This window comes from Nomascus leucogenys, chromosome 5 (assembly GCF_006542625.1).
Source record: "Nomascus leucogenys isolate Asia chromosome 5, Asia_NLE_v1, whole genome shotgun sequence".
Taxonomy (NCBI): Eukaryota; Metazoa; Chordata; class Mammalia; order Primates; family Hylobatidae; genus Nomascus; species Nomascus leucogenys.
In genome coordinates this window covers 69,598,396-69,620,624 of record NC_044385.1, presented here as the reverse complement: position 1 = coordinate 69,620,624, position 22,229 = coordinate 69,598,396, and the positions used below count along the sequence as shown (strand labels likewise).

At 42.1% G+C, this 22,229-nt stretch overlaps 1 protein-coding gene across 3 annotated transcripts in view; it reads left to right on the top strand.

Annotated features, from left to right (window-relative positions):
* Positions 1–22,229, top strand: part of ENOX1 (ecto-NOX disulfide-thiol exchanger 1) — a 597,960-nt gene that overhangs the window by 428,790 nt on the left and 146,941 nt on the right. For all 3 annotated transcript variants that reach the window (XM_030813342.1, XM_030813340.1, XM_030813341.1), the window contains 3 exons: positions 10,612–10,785; positions 12,010–12,216; positions 15,906–16,139. In XM_030813342.1, the coding sequence (XP_030669202.1) occupies positions 10,612–10,785; positions 12,010–12,216; positions 15,906–16,139 (615 nt within the window). The remainder of the gene's footprint in view (positions 1–10,611; positions 10,786–12,009; positions 12,217–15,905; positions 16,140–22,229) is intronic.

Sequence of the window (22,229 nt, the reverse complement as noted above, 5' to 3'; positions counted from 1 at the left end):
AAATTTTATAATTTCTTTCGTTCATTTAACTGATACTTGTTGAAGAGGATACTATATGCCAAGGGCAATGATGGACCCTGAGATAAGTGATAGTTATGTTACCCGTTCTCCTTGCCCACACAGTCTAGTAGAAAAATTAAATTAATATTAGATCAGTCTATGATTTACAAACCACACACAATTTGCAGTTCCCTTTAGGAATATTCATGATGTGTTTACCTTTAAAACAGGCTCTATTTTTGTCTTTCCCAGTCTACAGCTATATACTGATATTATTTAAAGGGACCAGTTATATGTTGTTTCAGTCCCTTCAAGCAGTAAGTTTAAATTGAAACCTACATAAATTGTTTAAAATAATATGATGTGAATGTTTTCTCTGAAACTAAATATTGAATGTTTTTCTTTGTTCTTTTTAAAATTTATGAGACGTTACCTATCTCTCACATGCCTTTGTAAACAGAAATGAAGGTTGATAAATAAAATCAAAAGGTTAACACTTGCATATTGCCTCAGAAAGATGCAGGTTTCAAAGGGAAGTTTTCTATAAAGACATTTACATGCTGTGAATTACCATCTCTGCTGTTATAAATACTGTCTATAGTGGGCTTTATATCTATATGGTGTCACCAGGCTATTACCTGACTTCAAATAAAGAGAAAGTTCTATAGAGCAAGGAGGCATTGAATGCCAGAAAGAAATTATAATTTATTTAGTCTTTCAACATATATTTGGAGTGTCCCCACTCCTCAGAAAGATAGAAGTAGATGTATAAAAATTAAAGGCTTCTTAGGGGGCTTGACTGAATGTTCAAAAATATTTCTCAAGATTTAATAAATTTTTGCCCCTACTGTCTGCTCCCGCACCATGAGCTTGTCAGCTAGGACAAAGCAGAGAACACGAAGAGCCAATTCAGTCCTTTTCTCCCTCCCTATCATTATATAACAGTCCTGCTGTACAAAGTCACATAACATCGTACAGAAAGAAAATTAATCATCGGCTAATGAGATAGGGATATGAAAAGAAGTCTGAAAGAAGTAATTTAGAGGCCCCAATTAGGGCCTGTTCTCATGGTTCTCCCGTGTGCATCGCTGGCTGATCCCAGTTCCAGGGGTGTGAGAAGGGCACGCAGGGAGGAGGCGGAGGGAGGAAGGGCAGGAGGGAGTGGGGACGGGGGGATATAGAAGCTGCAGTTTGTGGGGACAGAAAGAGTCTTTCGCAGTACTCCAGATGAGAGCTAATGAGGACCTAAATTAGCAATGGGAACAAAAAAGACAATGATATAGAAATCCTTTCTAAGGTGGCTCCATCTGAAAGGGTTTGGTATAGTGGTTACCTATAGAGGTTTTAAACCAGGACTGAGGGAAGGAGTGGTGCCATTAAAAGAAACAACCAAGCCCTAAAGTTACTTAACCCAAAAGTGTCTAAGAGGAGTAGAGTAGGACAGATGCCCAGAATCCTGTAAGCAGTTTGCTGTGGAGTACATTCAGACAAGATGGAGAAACGAGTGAGAGGGAGCAGGGAAAATAACTTAGTACACATGAGCCTGCAGCCTAAGGAATTGACAGTAACCCCATGTGCATCCCTGAGACCTGGCAATGGCCCTTAAAACTGGAAATTTACAACAGAGGATTCAGAAGAAATCAGTGTTGGAGAAGGAGTCTAAGAAGATTTGCTTAAGAAGATTTTTTTTTTTTTTTTTTTTTCTGAGACAGAGTCTCGCTCTGTTGCCCAGGCTGGAGTGCAGTGGCGCAATCTCGGCTCACTGCAAGCTCCGCCTCCTGGGTTTATGCCATTCTCCTGCCTCAGCCTCCTGAGCAGCTGAGACTACAGGCGCCCGCCACCAGGCCCGGCTAATTTTTTGTACTTTCAGTAGAGACGGGGTTTCACCGTGTTAGCCAGGATGGTCTCGATCTCTGGACCTCGTGATCCACCCGCCTCGGCCTCCCAAAGTGCTGGGATTACAGGCATGAGCCACTGCGCCCGGCCCAAGAAGATATTTCTATAAGCACATGCTACAGTTCACAAACCTGAGGGTGCAGGGAACCTGGTACACACCAAGGGGTGAAGGTAGAGAGGGGAAAGAACAGAAATAATGCTGTGGTGAGAGCAAAGCAACAACTACCTGGACAGAGTGAGGAAGTGGAGGAGGACATGTTCCATGTGTCACCTCCAAGCTCCAGACCCCCAGTAGGCATCTGCCAGGAAGGCAGCTAATGGTTCACCTTCCAAATGTGGCAACACGAGGATCTTCTTGCCCTCTGTGGCTGAATCTGTCCTGCAGGAAGAAATTTGCTGGTGAATTAGAAGGAACAGGAACTTTAAGAGAGGGTTGTCTAGCCATTATAGCTATTGAGGACAAGGGAGGAGAAATTCAAGACAGGAGGAGAACTAAGAAGACAGATTTTGGAAAATTGAATGGAAAATGCAAAATCTTTCATTTAGTTTCAAAATGTCAACTGCAAAGTTGCATGAGAGCATCTTTCTGCAGAGAGACAAGACGTGTGTGTTTTAGTAGAATGAGGTCACTTAGCATTTGTCAACTTTGTGATGGGACTGCCAAAAAGATGACATGAGATGACATGAAGCTTTCAGCACAGGCCTGTCACAAAGCAAGGAGTAAACATGACCATTGCTTTTTAATCATAACGTAACAACTTAGTAAAATATATACTTACAAGTTCAGAACTAAGAAAGATAGAGACCACCACTAATAGGTTGATCAGTTTCTTGCTGGCCTCTTTCTGTGGATAACCCTGGACCTCAGAAAAGGTGGATTTTTAGAATTTTTAGATGTCAGAAAAGGTGGATTTTAGTTCATGGAAGGACTGAAGGAAGAGGGTGCTGAGGCTGAATGGGAGAAGAGTCAGGTATTATTGTGAGCTTTCTTTATGGATTTGACCAGGAACAGTGGGAAAGAGAATCAGACTTGTTACAGGAACCCAGGAGTACTGAATAAAGACAATGGATTTAACTACAGGTTATCAGGTCCGAAGTCAACATATTAGGGATAAATTTCTCACTTGAAAACTGTTAAAAAAAAGGAATGGGCAATGTCAGGAGCTAGTGAGTGCAGTGTCACTAGAGGCATCCAAAGGAAGGCATGCTGGAGAAACAGAGAACTCAGGTGCACGGTGAAGAAGCGGCAGGACTCTTGATTCTAATTCCAGCTCTCCCCTTAACTAGCTGTGTAACTTTGGGCAAATCACTTCACTTCTCTGGGCATCCATTTTCTCATCTCTAAATCAAGATGGTAGGACTAGGTAATGCCCAGGTTGCTTTCAGCTTTGAAATTTCCTAATCTTTGGTTAGGGCCACTGTCCGTTGCCTGCTTGTCAAAATGAACCCCTCCACACCTGGTTGTCATATGCCAGCATGGTTTTCATGGCTCAGCTGCGAGGCCCACTGTCTCTTTAAGAGTGTGTTTCAGCAGGTCCAGAAAACATGGAGCAGCTTGCTCTGACTGTGTCAACCCAGTCCTCTGCACAGAAACCGCTCTGCCCTTGAATTCCTGGCCCACAGTGTGAGTGAATTTTAGAGAACCTTTGATGAGCCCTTACCTCCTGCTCACTCAAAACACACTTGCTTTTCAAGTGCATGCTCCATGCACAGATTGCTGGAAAGATCTGATGGAGTTCTTTGAGCAGTCAGTTTTTCTCCGTACCAGCTTTGGTCAGTTTTGAAATTCTCTTTGCTTCATGTCATGTCATATTTTCAAACATGGACACAAATCTCCTCACCCAAGTCAACAATACTTAGAATAGCTGTTGACGGCTGCATTACTCAGTTCTGCCAGCGTTGCATCCTGGTCAAAGGAGACAGAGGGTTTTATTGATGGAATTAAGTCTTTGTTTATAAAGTGTGCACGGCAGGGCACCAGGAACTCACTCTGGATATACATCTTAGGTTTAAATGAAAAACATACCTCACTGCCTTTGAAACTCTTTGGAAAGATTACAAAAGCATTTTCAATTTCACTTTCTTAAAGATCTAGTTTGTAGGCATTCACTCATAAAGTATTCTGTTATGTTAACATAATCTGTGTGGTTAATTTGTTCTTAACAAATATGTAACCATCTTCAGAGTTTATTTCACAAAGGGAAAACCTAAGAGCTATTCTGCTTCCAGGGGACTGGTTTTGAACATTTCTCCTAAGAGAACATTTAGATATATCTTTGTATTTATGATCCCAGTAAGTGTGTTTTGGGGATACCTGTTTACATGCACATTGCATATACAGATGTCATCCTTTTCAAGAACCTGGTCAGCTGTCACCCCCTCCGGGATTCCTTCCCTGACACTCCCCCGGCACCCACCCCACCCCCCACCCTCAACCCCATTTGTTTTCTAGGTAGGGCTGCTATATCAAAGTGCCACAAACTGGGTGGCTTAAAATAACAGAAACGTATTGTCTTGCAGTTCTGGGGGCCAAAAGTCTGAAATTAAGCTGTTGGCAGGGCCTTGTTCTCGCTGGAGGATGCAGGGAAGAATCTGTTTCATGTCTTTCTCTTAGCTTCTGGTGTTTGCCGGCTATCCTGGGTGATCCTTGACTTGCAGGTGCATCTCTCCGGTGATCGCATTGCATTCTCCCTGTGTGTCTGTGTCTTTTCTCCTCATCTTATAAGGACAGCAGTCATATTAGATCATGCCTACCCTAATGCAGTATGACCTAATCTTATTTGATTACGTCTGCAAACACAGTATTTCTAAATAAAGTCACATTCATAGGTATGGGGGATTAGGACTTTTAACATGTCTTTTGGGGGGACACAAGTCAACTCTTACAAACCCTATCCCCAGACTGGTTTAGATGTCCCCTTTTCAGTGTTTTCATTGCACTCTTTATTTAAATGTCTCAAAACAAGTGTCATTACTGTATTGGTATTTTCTGCTAAGTTGTTTCAGTCACTGGATTTCCACATCTGTGAAGGAAGGACATTGCAATGTCTTTGAATGCAGAGTACCTAGCAAAACACTCAACACCTAGTAGGCACTCATATGTTTGTCAAATGAAAGACTTTTTAATCATCATTATGATTGTGTGTCTGCTATGTTACTAACATATTTATATAAGGTTATGTAAATATTCTATATAATATTAACATATTTATTAATCCTGCATGTAATTGCTACCATTTATTGAGTATTTACCATGTGCTGGACATTATGCTGAACACTTTGGTTTTGTTTTATTAATCCCATTTAATCCTCACAAGAACATTAAAAGGTAAATATTATTCTCTTTATTTTACAGATATTATAAATGAGGCTTAGAATGATTAGTTAAATTTCCCAAAGTCATACAGCCAATGCATGACTGCAGACTTGAAGTCTCCACACTTTGATATACTGCCTTCACCCAGGTGTTCTTCTTGGATAACCATGAAGACCAGTATGTCTATCCAGTATTCATGTTCTCCTTCCCCTGGTGAAGACACTGAAACCCAGAGAGGTTAAAAAGCCAGTCAGCCGGCCAGGTGCAGTGGCTCACGCCTATAATCCCAGCACTTTGGGAGGCCGAGGCGGGCGGATCACGAGGTCAGGAGATCGAGACCATCCTGGCTAACACAGTGAAACTCCGTCTCTACTAAAAATACAAAAAAAATTAGCCAGGCGTGGTGGCGGGTGCCTGTAGTCCCAGCTACTCAGGAGGCTGAGGCAGGAGAATGGCAGGAACCCGGGAGGCAGAGCTTGCAGTGAGCTGAGACTGTGCCATTGCACTCCAGCCTGGTTGACAGGGCAAGACTCGTGTCAAAAAAAAAAAAAAAAAAAAAAGCTGGTCAGCCTTAGGTCATCCAGCTGTGCCAGATCCCTTGACTTTAAGATCACCATTTTTAAAATGTTCACTTTTCCTCTGCTGTTCACAAAACAGTTTTTTAAGAATGCTTGAATAAAGAAAACATGGAATGAAAAAGAGCATTACTTTAATAGTTCACAAATTTAATGACATTATAGAACAACAAGACTTGTCAATTGCAATAGGAGACTTCTGAAAAAGTTTCTCCTCTGGAAACTTCTGGTAAATAGAATGTCTTCATGTATCACATGGCTTCTCTGCAGAGTGATGATAGGTCAGTAATTTTAATCCAGTAATTCTGGAAAAAGAAGCAGCACAATTGCATGTTTGTTAGAGCCCTTCCAGCCTGTCTCTGTGCCCTGCACAAGTCTTGGGACCTGGCCCCACACACACTGTCCCTGGACTTGAGGGTCCATCTGGTGTCAGGCAGGAGGAAGGGGGCTCTGGAGCCCTGCATTCTAAGACTCAGCATCCAAGCAGGCTTTATGCTGGTCAGGCTGTGACCTGTGCTCTGTGTCTGATAGCTGAGGGGTCTATCTCCTTCCCCAAACCCCAGGCTTCTGTTTTGTTGTCTGGATCCTGTCTTGCTTCTCCTGCCTGAATCCTGGCTTAGGTAGCCTTCCAGTTGGCCTAGTATTTCTCAACTTGTGACTCCATGATGTTCCTGCAAACTTTATTTCCCCTGGGCTGGGTCTGAGCCCTGGACCAGGGGGTGCAGGCCCTGTGGCCTGTAGACAGAGTCCTCTGGGCAGCTGCCCCACCTGGACCTGTGTTTTATCTGCTGCTAATAATCTCTGTGTTCAGCCACTTTGTCAGGACACCCTCAGCCCAGGACTACGCCTGTAATGCAACCATTTAGCCCGATTACCCCCTCTTTCTCTCACTATTTTCTTAAAACACTATGTTCTTCCTTCCAGACCAGACTTGTTCCTAGTACTGACAACTTCTGTCTGTCCCTTCTCCCTGCCCACACCTAACCTGGTTAGTATGCCCAGCCTTGCCTGGCAAGAGGACTCAGCTGCCTTTCTTTCAAATGAAATCTAGTTCTCATCTCAAATATGAGACTCTTAACTGAGGCATTGACTAGAAAGGGCAGAAAAGGAGCAAGCCATGGCTAGCGGGCAGCAGACAAAGAGAGAAGGAGTGAGGAAGGGCGGCCCAGGCACCGGGGGCCTGGCAGGGTGCATCTCTGACTCTGAGTTCCAGGGAGAGCAAAGTTGAAACTCACTAGCTTGAACAGCAGGGTCCCTCTGATCTGATCTAATTCCTGCAGACTCTCCAGACATTGTGGCCACACTGCCAGATGCACACCATGAAAGAGCCATGAAAAATTGTTTGGAATTCCCCAGGCCTACCAGGCTCTCTCCCAGCAATTCCCTTCCTGGACTCTCTCTGTGTCCTCTGAGCCTCAGCTCATGTGTCCTGATTCTTTTGCTGAGTTTGGTTCCCATCCTTTATCCTCTCCTCAAACTCAAGTAGGGAACTTACTACTGTTACCTCTGTAACTCCGGATCCTGGCAGTCGTACGTGCCCAGGAAATGCTGAATGAATGCTTTAATTCAAATGAATGAGTGCTTTAATTAATTCAGCTGCCATGCCTCTGAAATCCTGAACACAAAGCCCCAACCTGCCTTCTGAAAAATGCTCATCCAATTGATAAAACACTGGCCTGTGAATCAGTAAACAGGATTTTTGTTTGTTTGTTTTCATCTCGTCCAATTGGGAACAGACAACCAAAAAGAAACTTTTGCCGAGCCTTGGCTGTGGCCACTCTCTGCTTGGAGCCGGCAACACAGGGAGGAGCCAGACAGGGCCACGGTCTGCGATGAGTAACCTTCCTTCCTGTCGTTTCAGTACAGTTTTGATAATAAAGTTCTACTGTATACGTAATTGGATTCTTTCTTGCTGTGATTTAAGCAGTCCTCCTCTTTGCGCTGAGTAGAATTACAACTCATTATCTCTGAAGCTCACAGGGGCGGCTTTTCCTAACAGGGCATGGAACTGACTCTTCGGGTTGCGCTGCCTTCTCCCCTTTGTCTTCCTGTGTTTGTGTCTTCCTCGATTTTCAGTTTGTGTGTTTGCTTTAACGAGCGAGTACATCATATGCTCCTGTGCTGTTAGAGAAAACAACTTCCATCTGTACATATATTGTTAAAAAAGTAATGGGTTCTTTTTTTTTTCTTAAAGTCTAATCCTTCCTTACTTTCTCCTCTCAAATACTGAATCTCCAATCCTTTCAGGTCCAACATAATTTATGTGTTGATTCCTTTCTAAGCTCTTTTCAAGCTACTGCACTTGCCATGCAGATTTCATTAAACCTCATAGTCTCCTCATACTGACGTCTCAGAAAAAAAAAAGCAACTCTTGCTGTATATTAAAATACGTTGTACAAGAGTGGTATCTTCTGTCCCCATTTCTGGACATGTATTTATTTCCTTAGCCTTCAGAAAGAAAACAGAAGTCTGTTAACAACTAAAGAGAATGCAAGCACTGGGCTTCTCTTCTCATTTGTGGGAAACATCTGCTGATTATAATTCACAGGGCTCTCATTTCAGGGTTTGCAGTCCTGAGTGGTTTCAGCCTTAAATCATCCTGTGTTGGCAAATAATAGCGAGGGCCAGGCCAGGAAAGAAACAGATGAAGCTGATGTACAGAATGAGATTAAATAAAAGCAAAAGCATGCCAATATTCCCATTGCCAATATTTCTTTTTCTAATATATTCACCTTGGAGGCCAATATGTTATTTTAATGATGATGATGTTGAAAACCATTCTGTTCTGGAACTTCTTTAGAATTGATCGGCAGGACCCATCTTGATTTTTTTAAGGGTAAAGTACATTTTAAGAAGTAGTGGCATGTATTAGATGAATAATCAGGTTGGGTCATTCTAGATGGAAACTTTGAAATAGTCACATTTAATACATGTTTAAATACTGAGGCGAAGACCTGGGCCCTCATGCTGACTCTGCCATCTGTTTGATTTGGAATGTTAGGAGTTTTACTTAAGCACTTTGAGCCTTACTTTGTTTTCTGTAAAATGGAGATCATACTTGTGAAACTTTCTGATGATTGACAGAATAAACAGAGTCATCTCTGTCACTTATAAAACTTTATGTCTTTCGTGTGTCAGTTTGTGCTGAGCAACATCAGCATGGAATCCTGGAGTCTTGGAATTCTAGCACTCCAAGAGATAGATAATCCAGTCAAACAGTCCCATATTACAGATGAAGACACTGAGAGCCATAATTGTAGAGGAAGTACCTAGAATGTCAGGGTGACTACTTGGAAAGAAAATGCTTATTCGTCATTTATATTTAGGGCTCTTTCCTTTAAAAAAAAAATCCTCCTTTTACGGAAGTCACATTGATACACTATGAAATTAAATGAAGTTTTTAATAAATGAGACAGCAGTCCTCTTGGGGTTATAGATCAGAATCACATTGTTTATTCTGTTCAGCCCAGAGGAGGAGTGGAAATGTCCAAAGTAGCTGGCGGAATCTGTAAACCTTTTCCCAGAAAGGAAACGTTTTTGCTAGACCTTCTGTATTCTCTGGAGCTTCTTAGTAAACAAAGGGTGTGGTTATTCTTACATCTGCTTCTGGGCTCCTCCAGCCTTTCAGCACAGGTAAGCGAAGAGTGAGGCCATGCGGAGACCTAAGGCACAGGCTGTACAGGAGAGCTGTACAAAGGGGTTGGGGAGGGCAGGGGTGGCGGGCAGGAAGGAAGACTGGAAGTGATGTAAGATGAGGAGGGAGAAGAAGATAGGATGGTATGAGACAAGAAGGAAGTTTCATCCTTGCAGGGTAGAGGAGGGCACCATGATCTATCCTGGCCTGTCTACCTGGGAACATTTTCATGCCACCCATGAGACTGTTTTCTGCCAACAGGGAAACCCTCATGAACGGGATCCCCTTGTGGCTACTCAGTACAGTATTTTCATAGCCCCTGCTGTTAGAAAGGTCTTACTTATTAGTGTCTGTATGCCGCCTTTGAAATCACTTGCTTCATTATCACACTAAAAAAAAAAAAAAAAAAAGCTGGAAAACCCATTTGTTTTGCACACTTCCTATTTTCAACTTTGTGTGTGTGTGTGTGTGTGTGTGTATGTGTTTAATACAGGACATAAAGATTTCAAAAGGGTGGGTCAATTATTTGTTGACTAAATTATAGGAAGAAAGTGCAATTATCCAATAGAAACCAGAAATGTATATAGCTAATTTTATGCCTGCGTGTATCTAACCCAGCCATAGTAATTGTAATCACTCTTTGTTTTGCTTTTTTTTATTATTATTCCAGGGGAAATAGGTTAGGTGGGACCTGAATACATCATTATAAAGTATGCACATATAAATTGAACTTTCCTAAATCTAGGTCACTTGGGTAAGAAGGCTCTTTTGATGAAACCACGTTGATAATTAGATTCACAGAGCACTTCAATGTTAAATGATATTCTTCCCATATTCTGGGTCATAAGGTGGTATAAACAATACACCAACGTTAGGAAATAGAAAATTGCATTCACAGTAATAGTGAAGCTTCATGGTGCATGCTTTTACATTTTAATATGCTGTGTTCTTTCTGCCATGTTAATATTTTAAGTAATATAATTTCCTTTTCATGTAGTTTAATGTTCATCTTTTCCTTTTTTTTTCTCTTTACCCTTCTGGCATAGCTTTCTATAATATTACATCTTATGCCAGGAGAAATTCCTGAAAAATAGAAAGTATAAAGTCAAATAATCTGCAGGAAAATGGAAAAAACAACAACAAAAATGGATTTAATCTCCAGTCAAAATGTTATCTTGTATGCTTTACAGACTCAATCTGCGTCCCAGGCTTTGATCCAAGCCTCAACATGATGACTGGAATCACCCCCATTAACCCAATGATACCAGGCCTTGGACTGGTACCTCCCCCACCACCAACAGAAGTGGCTGTTGTCAAAGAAATAATCCACTGCAAAAGCTGTACTCTTTTTCCTCAAAATCCAAGTAAGTAACACCTATGAGAAATATTTGCTCATTTTAAATGTTTTTCTTTTTAAATTTTAAAATGGCATTGCAGTCATTTTCAGATGTGACTCACACGTAAATGCACAGAGTGGGGATCCGTTCTACAGAAGGCCTTTTGTCTCTCGATTAGAATAAATATACAGGGATGTGGCCACGTGTCTGCCCAGAAGCTGAATCCACACTATAAAGCCAGTATGTGGGATTTAGGGATGTGTATCCAGCGTTAAGACTTTTTGCATGCAGTGAAGCCTAGTGTTTGCCGGAGAACACAGTGTGAAATATGTGAGCACTTCCATCCATCTTCACAAATGTGGGTGAAAAACTCTGAAATATATTTTGCTAGATGGAAAATTGAATTAATTTGACAGTTAGCAATTTGGGGGCTGGGGAGAGGGGAGCCTGCGTCTCAGGGTTTCTGGACCAAATTGCATTTGCTTGAAGGAAACATACATTTGATGAAGTAAATGGGCCAGAATTTTATTTTTTTAATTTTGCCTCAGATACTAAGTTTATGGGCTAAAAGAGCTAGGACTTTTTTTTTTTTTTTTTTGTCATTCATATTAATCAGTGTTGCCTTTTTTAAGTGGACTTTTCAGGAGATTGCTTTAGTAATCTACATATAAACTAGGTAAAATGTTGTGAGACTGTACATTTTATCTTTTTATACAGCCTTCCCAAAATTTAATAGTTTGCTCATTTAAATGTGAATAATAACAAAGTGGTTTTTTTCAGGCCCGGTGTTTCACAGCCAAGTAAGTATTGTGCGTGCTTTTGTAGGTTATGCTTCCTGTATTCTGCTTTGCTGCTCCTTTATCTGGAAACAAGACAAAGCAGATAACACGCTGAGGTTTTTCATCATGTTGTCATTTCGTCATGTTTTGTACTTTGGGAAGTTTTTTCCCTCCCTTTTCTGGGCTTCTGTAGTATAAAGGAGAAATGAAATTATGCAAACATTTGCTTTATCTTTGTTCATGGACAAGCATATAGCCACTCTGTGTAGCAATGAACACAGAAAGTAAAGGTTGGGAACAGGAGGGGAGAGGAACTTAGAAACAAGACAGCTTGGGATCAATGTAAGTTGGCATAGAAATTTACCGTCACTCAGCCTGGAGAAAGTTACTCTGCAAGCTTTAGTTTTGCCAGGAGAACCAGAGAGAGCAAATAAATGAAAGACCAAACTTTCTATTTTGTTGTGATTATTAGATCTTCCACCTCCTTCAACAAGAGAACGACCTCCTGGGTGTAAGACCGTGTTTGTCGGAGGATTACCAGAAAATGCTACTGAGGAAATTATTCAAGAAGTCTTTGAACAGTGCGGTGATATTACAGCAATTCGGAAAAGCAAGAAGAATTTTTGTCACATTCGCTTTGCAGAGGAATTCATGGTTGATAAAGCCATTTACCTTTCTGGTACTTTGCATTACATAAGGAGTTTTCTAGGCATTTTGCTATGTTTTGTGATGTTAATATGAGCTTATTCCCTTTGGCCTTAATGCAAAACAAGGTCTTCATAGTTTGGGGCTGGAAAAGGAGGAATTCTGCCTTCTTCCTTGGCTGCCAGAAGCTCTGCGCTAAGCCTGTGAAGGTACCTCACTGCAGGAGCAATTTCCCACCATCCAGTCTTTAGGAATTCCGTCAAGTTTCTAATTAATGTTCTCAAGTGCTTATTAGATGAGAAGCAATATTATGAGTACTAAGGACCATTATTCTTACTGGATGTAATGCTCTGGAGGAGTAAAGTACTCTCTCAGAATAATGTCAGGTTTTTGGAAGTGGATTCACTTTCTGGACACCAAGGTACCAAAGCAAGGTCAGTTCCTTGCAGGAAAGTAGCTTAGGGGCCCTAGGAGAAGGCCCAGTATCATTGCCTCGTTGGTGGTTCATTAAGCCTTTTCCTTTGGTGCCAATTTTTATAGGCGATTTTTACAGATACTGAGATCGGGCCTAGTGCTGCCTTCCCATCTGTGGGTATTGGGCCAAGTGAATGGAGTCTGTCCACAAGGCCTTTGCCAAACCCAAGAATTAGGGGCTGGCTTTGGAAGGACACATTCTCAGACTGAACTCACTGCCCTTCCTTCACACTCCCCACCTCCATTTTTCAGTCTGTCCCTCTGCATTTCACCTCCCTATTCCTGAGGCAAAGTTGATGGGGGAACGTGGGAAAACAGTAGCGGGCGGGGGTGGGGAGGGGCAGGGGGCACCTATCTGAGCATTCCTGCCAGGTTTTACTAATTTCTGCAGTCCACCTCTATTGCCATGAAATTCTGTGCAAACTCCAGAAGCCTTGAGGTTATTCCAATAGTGCAGAGACTTTCCTGAGGTAGACAGTGATATGGAGAACTTTAAAACCCCTTATTTCAGTAAAACTTTACAAAGTAGAAAATAAAAACTAAAAGCAATTCAAAATGGAGAAGGAAGACAAAGCCTAGAATGAAGACATTTCATAACACACAATCCGCTGTTAGACAACGGGGGTTCTGGTGAGTTTGTGGCACTGGGTTTCATGGCCTAGAGCCTGCCTCCATTTTCTCATCTGCAAAATAAAGATAGTAACAGTATGACCTCGTAGGACTGTGAGGAGGAATAAATCAAATAATGGATATTAAGTGCTTAGCAGGGCACCTGCAACATAGAAACCATTCAGGAAATGGTTGTTTTTAACATGAATATCCTGATCATGATAAAGAAGGACTGATTTTTCTATCTCAAGAACCCTGTCCTGGGGACCTGGCTTCTAATCACAGCTGTACCAAGAAAACTGCAATCATCCCTCAGTACACTCGGAGGATTGGTTCCAGGACCCCCCGTCCCCGCCCCATGTATATCCTGCGGAACTCTCATGTATATGAGAAGTCAGCCCTCCATATATGTGGGTTTCACATCCCTCGAATGCTGTGTTTTGGATACACGTTTGGTTGGAAAAAAATCCACCTATAAGTGGACCTGCACAGATTAAACCCATGTTCACAGGTCAACTGTATTCTTTACCCTACTTGATTAAGGGAGAAGGTTAGAGTAAATCAAAGGCCCTTTTCAACACTAATACAACACAATGTTCACACCCAATCAGAAGCCTCATAAGACACTGACAAAGATGAACAGTCCCAAATTTAGGCATTGAAAGGTGCTCCTTGATTATAACTTGATCCTATGATTTTCCAGCCTGGGTGCTGGTCCCGCTTCTCTCAGCAAGTCTCTGATTGCTCCTTGGTCTGCCCCATTACTGTAGGAGGAGAAGACAGCTAGGCCTCACCTCCAGCCTCCCTACCTGGGTGCAGAGGACCTCCTAACTCTGCCTCCCTGCCCTTGAGAGGCTGCAGCGTCAGTCCCAGGAAGATCTGCAAGGCCAATTAACTGGAAAGGCAGGAAGGAAGTCAGGCGGCCCCTCCTGTTTGTGGGCTCCAGCAAGCCCAAGCCCAGCTGGAAGGCCTGTCTAATTTTAGGACCACATTCACATTTGAAGGCCTAGCTAATTTTAGACTCAGCCTCATCAGGGTCTCTTTTAAGTCCTTAATGATGATGTTTCTGTGAAAGTGAGGGTGTTTCTGGAGCCAGAAATGTTTGAAAACTGATTCTCTGGACATGAGCAGGGGAAAGGTGCCTGGCCAGTTGGGATAGCTGACCAGTTTAAACAGTCCTGCCTGCTCAGCTGTTATGCATGTATCACTGTGGCCTGCTGACTTGTTAAGTTCCCATGGCCCACAACCAAGATACATTTTGCTTTTGCATTAATTCTGCACATCTGTGATTGGATGTTTTTGTTTTTGATTGGTATTGTTATGTCTTCCCATTTTTAGATAACACTTGAAAATCTAGCAGTGAGAAGGGTTCCATGGCATCACAGAAACCAGATGTGAAGTCAATATCTTATTTGTAACTTTTCAAAGGTGTGAAGTGGCCTCCTGGGGAGGAGCCAGCCTCTACAGAGATTTTCAGCTGAGTTTTATCCCCAAGTGCTAAAATAATCCATTGAAATCTACCATGAGATCTTGAACATCAGCACAGTGCAGCCTAGCATTTTACAGTTGTATCTCATTTGCAAAGCCCCCATACTGGAAAAGTGCTTATGTTGCTCTCTCCTCTGGCAGCTCCCAGCAGCTGTGTCTCTGCTGGGACCTGGATTTATGTTCTGAAAATCTGAGTACCCCAAACTGAAGAGCAACCTCAAAGTCAACTCTTCTTCATTTGAAGTTAGGCCGGCTGACTGGTTTCAGTTCTGTTAGTGTTGATCTCTCAGATCAAATTTCTGCTCATAATCTTTATCTAAGTTAGGTAGCTCACAGTGAATCCCCCAAAGATTTCCAGGCCCATTTTTTTCTTTGTCTAGCTCTGGGCTCTTGCACGGGGTTCCTGTGGCCTTAAAATATTACATGAACAATTTGTGTGGTGCTGCATACCAGATGAGGTGCTGCAGGGCTGTGAGGAAGGCAGCGGTGAGGCCTCTTGATTGAAGGTAAAATATTCTCCTGCGTGCCCCAGAGGATAAGTGGAAATAAAACAGCATTGCAAAATTGCCCTGGTAATTGTGGCTTTTGCAGCTGCTGAGAGAGAATTGAGCAGCAGCATTTTCTGGGGGAATGTAGCAATAACCTGTGAGTGAGGTGTCTGGAATTCACTTTGTAGATCTTTTTAAATATCATAGATGCTCTTTATTTACTCACATTTCACCTATACAATAGAATTATAGTAAACTGAAAATATAATAAAACTAAGGCCATAAAAAGGTAGAGAAAAAAAATGCTTCATGCCAAATTTGTTTCTGAGCTTCCTAGAAGCCAGGGAGAAGAAGGAATGATCATGATAAGACCCTAGTTCTTGAGATCATCTTCTCTTGGGGATACTGGTTTGGAAGATGGGTAAGCAGCCCTCTGAGACAACTCTCCAAGGTGTGTTTATCCCCAAACTTGTCATAGGCCTAACTTTACAGAGCTTCAAGACTGCTGGGGAAAAGGATAATTGTTTCCCGCCTCCTATGGGAAATGTATCCGTAGTGACAGCAAAGAAATAAGTGAGCATTTGCCTAAGCCTGCCTTGAAGGTCTGGACCAAAAACATGTGGCCATTGTGACATGGTGTGACCAGAGTTTCCATTGGTTTCAGGTTACAGGATGCGATTAGGGTCTAGCACCGACAAAAAGGATTCAGGCCGCCTTCATGTGGACTTTGCCCAGGCCAGGGATGACTTCTATGAGTGGGAATGCAAGCAGAGGATGCGTGCCCGGGAGGAGCGGCACCGGCGCAAGCTGGAGGAGGACCGGCTCCGGCCCCCATCCCCACCCGCCATAATGCACTACTCAGAGCACGAAGCCGCTCTGCTGGCCGAAAAACTGAAAGGTATGGGCCACCCACGCTGGCTTTTCTTCCTCCACAGGGATCCCCAGACACGGAACCCTGTGCGTTTCTCCTGCCTCCACCATTGTCCCTTCAGCACAAAGTCTGCTATGCCTTAAGAAGGCTGTAAGAGTCTGGCGTAAGCACAGACTCTTTACAGAGCTGGGGTGGGGTTAGCTGGGGGGTCCCCTGGAAGCTGCAGACACCTGGGCTTCATCTTCTGCCTGGGACAGACCCCTGCCCCTTTCCAGAATGCTCACCCATGTTCTCCATAAAAGTGTATGTACAGTCACTCAACAAAACTCACTGAATGAGGGGACAGAAAGGTCCCCAAAGCAGGCTATTATCTTCTGACCCAGTGTTTAATGAGCCAGGCCAGTATTTGTGCCATTGGTGGGGCGTTCTTAATGTTCCTCCAGCTCTATAGAGTGTGCAGTTTACAGACTACTAAAGCCTTCTTCAGGCAAAACAGCAGACATGGTGCTAGAGTCCATCGAGGATAGAAAAGAAACATGGAATGGGATCCCTGTCTTCAGAGATGCAGTTGAAGGGACACATGCAACATTTACAGGACGATTAGCAAGAAAAGAAAGTATGTTTTATTTCTTCTAATGTTTTCTGATGCCCTCCCTGGTGTTTTATGCTGTGGGAAATAAAGACATAGGAAGGCTCTAGTACCTGCCCCCGTGAACTACAGTGATGCCAGATTTTGAAGTTAGGATGACGTGTGAATTCGGTTCTATAACTGACCAAAGTTGTGTGAGCTGAGCAACATATGGGCATTTTACAGGCAAATGATGGTCAGACCCTCCTGAGGTCACTGAGCACTGTCAGGATTTGATGAGAGAATGTAAGTCACAGTTGCTGGCCACATGTAGGTGTCTACAGATAAACAATTAACTGTAATACCAAGTCAATGGCATGATTGTCAACCAAGGTATATGCAATATGCTTTGGGGATTCAGGGGCCAGTGCAAATAATGTTGATGAAAGTGTCAAGAAAGTCTTTATAGAGGAGGCATAATTTGAAATTTGCAGAATAAATAAGATTTTTTTCCCCAGGATAAAAAGAGGCATAAAGGCATTCTAGTTAGAGGCTGGAGACCTAAGAATAAAAACCCACAGAAGCAGAAAGGAATTCAGCATAGAAGCTGCCTTTCTAGAGTGAGGTAAAGCTGGAATGGCAGTCTGGGCCAGATGGCAGAGCCCTGAAGGCTATTGCTGGATTTGGGTTTTATTCCATAAACAATGGAGAAGCCATTAACAGATTTCTGACAAGAAGAGGGATGTGATTGATCCTTCAAGTGTTTTAGAACATAGCTGTTGTATTGCTGGCAGTGTATAAAGTGGATTGGATGTTTTCACTAAAAAAAATGTATGAAAAGCTGCCTAACACCTATTTTAAGAAGATAGGAAGTTGACATTCTATGCTTTAAAAAAAAAAAAAGGTGGCAGCGGGGGTGCTGTGCTTCCAATCTTCATCCCCCATCCAGGGCTTGAGAATCCTTAATCAACTGCAGCTGCCACTGAAATCCCCGCACCATAACCAAGGAATGCTTCTTGCTGATGCTCTTGTGCTGTGTTCTGCTGCTTTGGGAAACCATGTCTTACTGATGTAAATACATAGGCCATGGCTGTGCCTTTAATAAAGGGCATATGCAGTGCAGATACAGATATCATCTCACTTTTCCCTCCAGCCTAGAAACCACAAGGAGTGGCCAAAATGAGATACAGCAGCAATGTTCTCAACAAGGATTATTCACTGGAATAATAATTTTTCTTTAATATCCAAGGTATTGTGGTATCAGATTATGATCTACACAGACTAACTGTATTCAGTTTGTCCATACCTAGAAGTGACAAAAACTAGCACCTTGATCTGTGACCTCCTGGAGGAATTTCATAAAAGCATATCATCTAGTTATGTTGTTTTTAAGAACCCAGTACAGAAGCGTCTCCGCACGTATGAAGTATGTGGCATTTGCCTCTCCTTTTAGAGGATAACAGATTGGGATGTCAATTTGGTAAAGTAATTTGCAAGCCTTGCCATTTCAAAAGTATATATTTATATAGATGAGTATAATTTGCAGAATTCAGAAGCTGTACCTTTGCCAAGTACTGTGTGATCCCTTGAGGAAAGAACAGATTGGAAATTTTAATAGATGGCTGTTACAGTAGAATGAACTAGCTGGGGATACATCTTAGGCAAGAGTCAGGTAATATCAAGCTTGACAATTTCAACCCAAGCATAGAGTTTGGAACATAAACAGCATTTAATTGCTTAAGAAATTGGCTGCCTTGGAGAGGAAATCCACTCCATGCTCCTTATAATGTTGCAAAGCCAGACAAGAGGAGCTGAGGACACTGTTTCCCTGAAGATGATTTCATTGATGTAGGGACATAAAATACAGTCAAGACCTAAGGTAAAGAAATCTGTGTCAGAAAGGAAATGGAAATGCAATCTGAAAATACCTAATTGGATTTGATTTTTTTCCTCCCCTGAGAAATCTTACTTAGATTTATTACAGATACTTTTCCTCTATTTTATATCATACTTATTTATTCTTACAGTTTTCTCTTTGAAAATCAGCTTTATTTAGCAAAATCTGTACAAACCAAGTCTTTCTTATGACCCACAAGGCCCTCTCCATGTCCTGTCCAATGCTAAAACTGTGCACGTAGTAGGTGCTCAGTAAAATAATTCTTTTCTCTCTTCTTCTGCTATTTGGATCTATGAGCACGTTGAATTTCTGGCCAGTGGTTCTACTGGGTGTGAACAGATATACATGGAAATGATGTGATGTGTGCTCAGCCATCCTTCCAATCACTCAAGAAGTATTCGTTAATCAGCATTTTACCATATGCCTGGCACTGTCCTAGCCAGTGGTGGAAAGGACAATGGTGAACAAGCCCCTGCCTCAAAGAGTTTAGGTGTCTTGAGTGACACAGGCAATAACAAATCACCTTGCATTTGCCACTTATAATAGTTCACTATTATAATAAATATAATAATCCCCCTGTTATATGTGGGAAGTGCAGAGTGCTGTCACAGGGGAGATAGCCAGCCCAGATGGGCAGTGCCGGAGTGAGAGAGGGAGGATCTTCTGGGACCAGGTTATCCCATTCACTGGCTACTTGACCTTCTGAAACCAGAGGTAACACTGTGTTGTGTTTGTGTAGTGTCTGAGACATGGAGTCACCCAGTGCCTGTTACATTAATACAAATTCTAAAAAAGAAAAATAGTAGGCATCCTGCTGGTTAAATAGACATTGTTCCGAGACAATTCAACTTAATGAAGACCGACTGGGAAGTAACTGCTCAGAAACCCAAAGTTTATAGCATGGCTTTGAGAAAGTGAGAAGGAGCTCAATAACACCATAATTACACTTTATTGGAAACAGTGGCACCAGGCAGATGAGATAATGAATTTCAGTGTGTCTAACACAGACCATCCACCCCTGGGGGAACCCTGTGTTTGGACTGTGGAAGGAAGAGATTGATTAGACAGTGAGGAAGGATTATATTCTAATTCACTGGGATTTCTCTTGGCAAGAGCATTTAAAAGTTTTTGTGTACTTTGTACCCTCTTAGAAAGCTTCACATAATCTTTCATTTTGTGATGAAATGAATAGTTTCTCTCTGAATCAGGCGACATCCTGACAAAGCCTTGCAAGCAGGGCCTTTGGGATTTCCTGATGTGTCAACAAGAATACCATCCTCCTGGGATCAACATTCATAATTTCCAGAGAACTGGACTCTGATTTGCATATAGAATAGCCCCATGTCAGCCTGCCAGAGGGAGGAAGGGGCAGATGTGGTACTAGCATTTTGCTGAGATGGTTGTCAATATTTATGGTTCCATGAAAGTAAAAATCAATAATGTTATGAGCCAAGTGGATGTCCCATTAGCTAAAAGCCAGGCTTCCTTTATAGAGTAAGGGAAATATGAAACATAGGAGCCTGTTTGCAAATTATTTCCTTATGTGTTACTGACCTTCATAGAGGCAAGATAGGCCATTTTATTTAGAAATATTTTGCTTGACCCTAAAGCAGGAATAATCAGTGTATTTTCATATTGCCCCCTTGATTTTCTCATTTTTACAGCTACTAAATAGTTAAGGAGGTTGCATGTGTGTTTTGGGGGTAGAAGGGAACATTAACTGTTTGTTTAGCTTTTTATGCTGTCTGTGATCTGGTTAGTTGATGTGGGGTTAATTGAGCAGCCAGGAAAAGGAAACTTCTTTAGGGACATGTACAGAAATTTGGGGATTGTGATAGCAGCAATGCTTTGACCATACTGAAATTCCAAATCTGCTTAGACGACTATGTGACTGTACACTGTGAGCAATTTCCAGCTATCTTTGGAGCCAGAAATCAGTGATAACTACAGACATACCTTTCCTTGTGTGTGTACGTGTGTACACATGTGTGTGTCCCTCCATTTCTTTGGAAAGAAAAGCATTTTAGAATGTCTTCCTTGTTTTCCCTCATTCTGTTCAAACATAAAATCCCTGTCTCCTCATTGATCCTTTATAGACCCAGCTGTAAATAAGGATATACTATAGCCCACCTAAGTTTCGTATTCAGTGCTCCCGGCTTGGCTCTTATCCCATCTATTGTTCTGAAATTCAGGGCTGCTTCTCCCTGTGCACACAAAGCGGGAGGGAAAAAACACTTACCAGCCAGGCGTGGTGGCTCACGCCTGTAATCCCAGCCCTTTGGGAGGCCGAGGTGAGTGGGTCACCTGAGGTCAGGAGTTCAAGACCAGCCTGACCAACATGGAGAAACCCCATCTCTACTAAAAATACAAAATTAGCCAGGCCTGGTGGCGCATGCCCATAATCCCAGCTACTCAGGAGGCTGAGGCAGGAGAATCACTTGAACCCGGGAGGTGGAGGTTGCAGTGAGCCGAGATCACGCCATTGCACTCCAGCCTGGGCAACAAGAGCAAAACTCTGTCTCAAAAACAAAAACAAAAAACACTTAACAATTTGGTTTATTTTCCCCATCATTATCTATATATCAGTTTAATTAAAATTCACCAGGTACCCATCGCTTTGTGCCATGCCCTGGACTTTCAGATGTGACTGTAGCATGGGCCCTGTCTTTTGATAAAGAATACTGTGGCAGTGAAATCATGACTGTCTTACAAATATAAAATGAACATGTGCCAATGATTTTATTTAACTCACTAATTAATGAGGAGACCAAGAAAATGTTAAACTGTTTCAAAGGAGAATTCACTTTATAAAGATTTACATTTTCTACTGAACAAAAATTAATTTGCATTGTTACAGAGACGAATTATTTGTATTGTTATTAGTTTGCCACGATTTATGTTCTACTCCTACAAAGTTGTAAAATAGCCTAGTCAGAGATTAGCCAAAGAATTAAAGTTTCCCACCCCCTGTAGAATTAGGTAATTCATGCCCGGCATTCCATAGAAAGGGCCTATAGTAATCTCTATGCCCATTTCCAAGTCTTGAACACTTTCTTTTTTTTCCTGGATAGAAGTGACAGCTGTTCTTTAATTGGTCGTGGGGACAGGGATAGAGACTCATAAAGCTCTTAAGAATCACATCTATTCCTTTTGAAAGTCTCTACTATCTCAGCTGCTACTTTCCACTTCAGGATTTCATTATCTCTTACCTTGGTCAGCTCCTAACCAGTTTACCTGGCCTTCACTGAGTCCTTGCTTCAGTGCTTCTCAAACCTCCATGTGCATAGAAATCACCTGGAGTAAAATGCAGATTCCAATTCTGGAGGTGTGAGAAAGGCTGAGTCGGCATTTTTCATAAGCTCGCAAAGGCTGCTCCTGCACCTGGTCTTTGAATATGGCAAAGAGTTCTCCCATATGCAGTTTTCTAATGCCTACTATGCGCCAAGTACTCAATAAATGTGGAAGAGGGGGAGAGGGAAGGAGGTTAACAAAGTCTGAAATAACCAGAAATGAAATGAGATGGGCGTGGATTCCAGTGGTGACATCTGATAGTATCATTATAATGTTATTTACTCCTCACAAAGCTAAAGAACAATTACCTTCCCAGAATTAAAAATGCTTTCAAAAGCATTTTTGAGTTATTTGATAAACT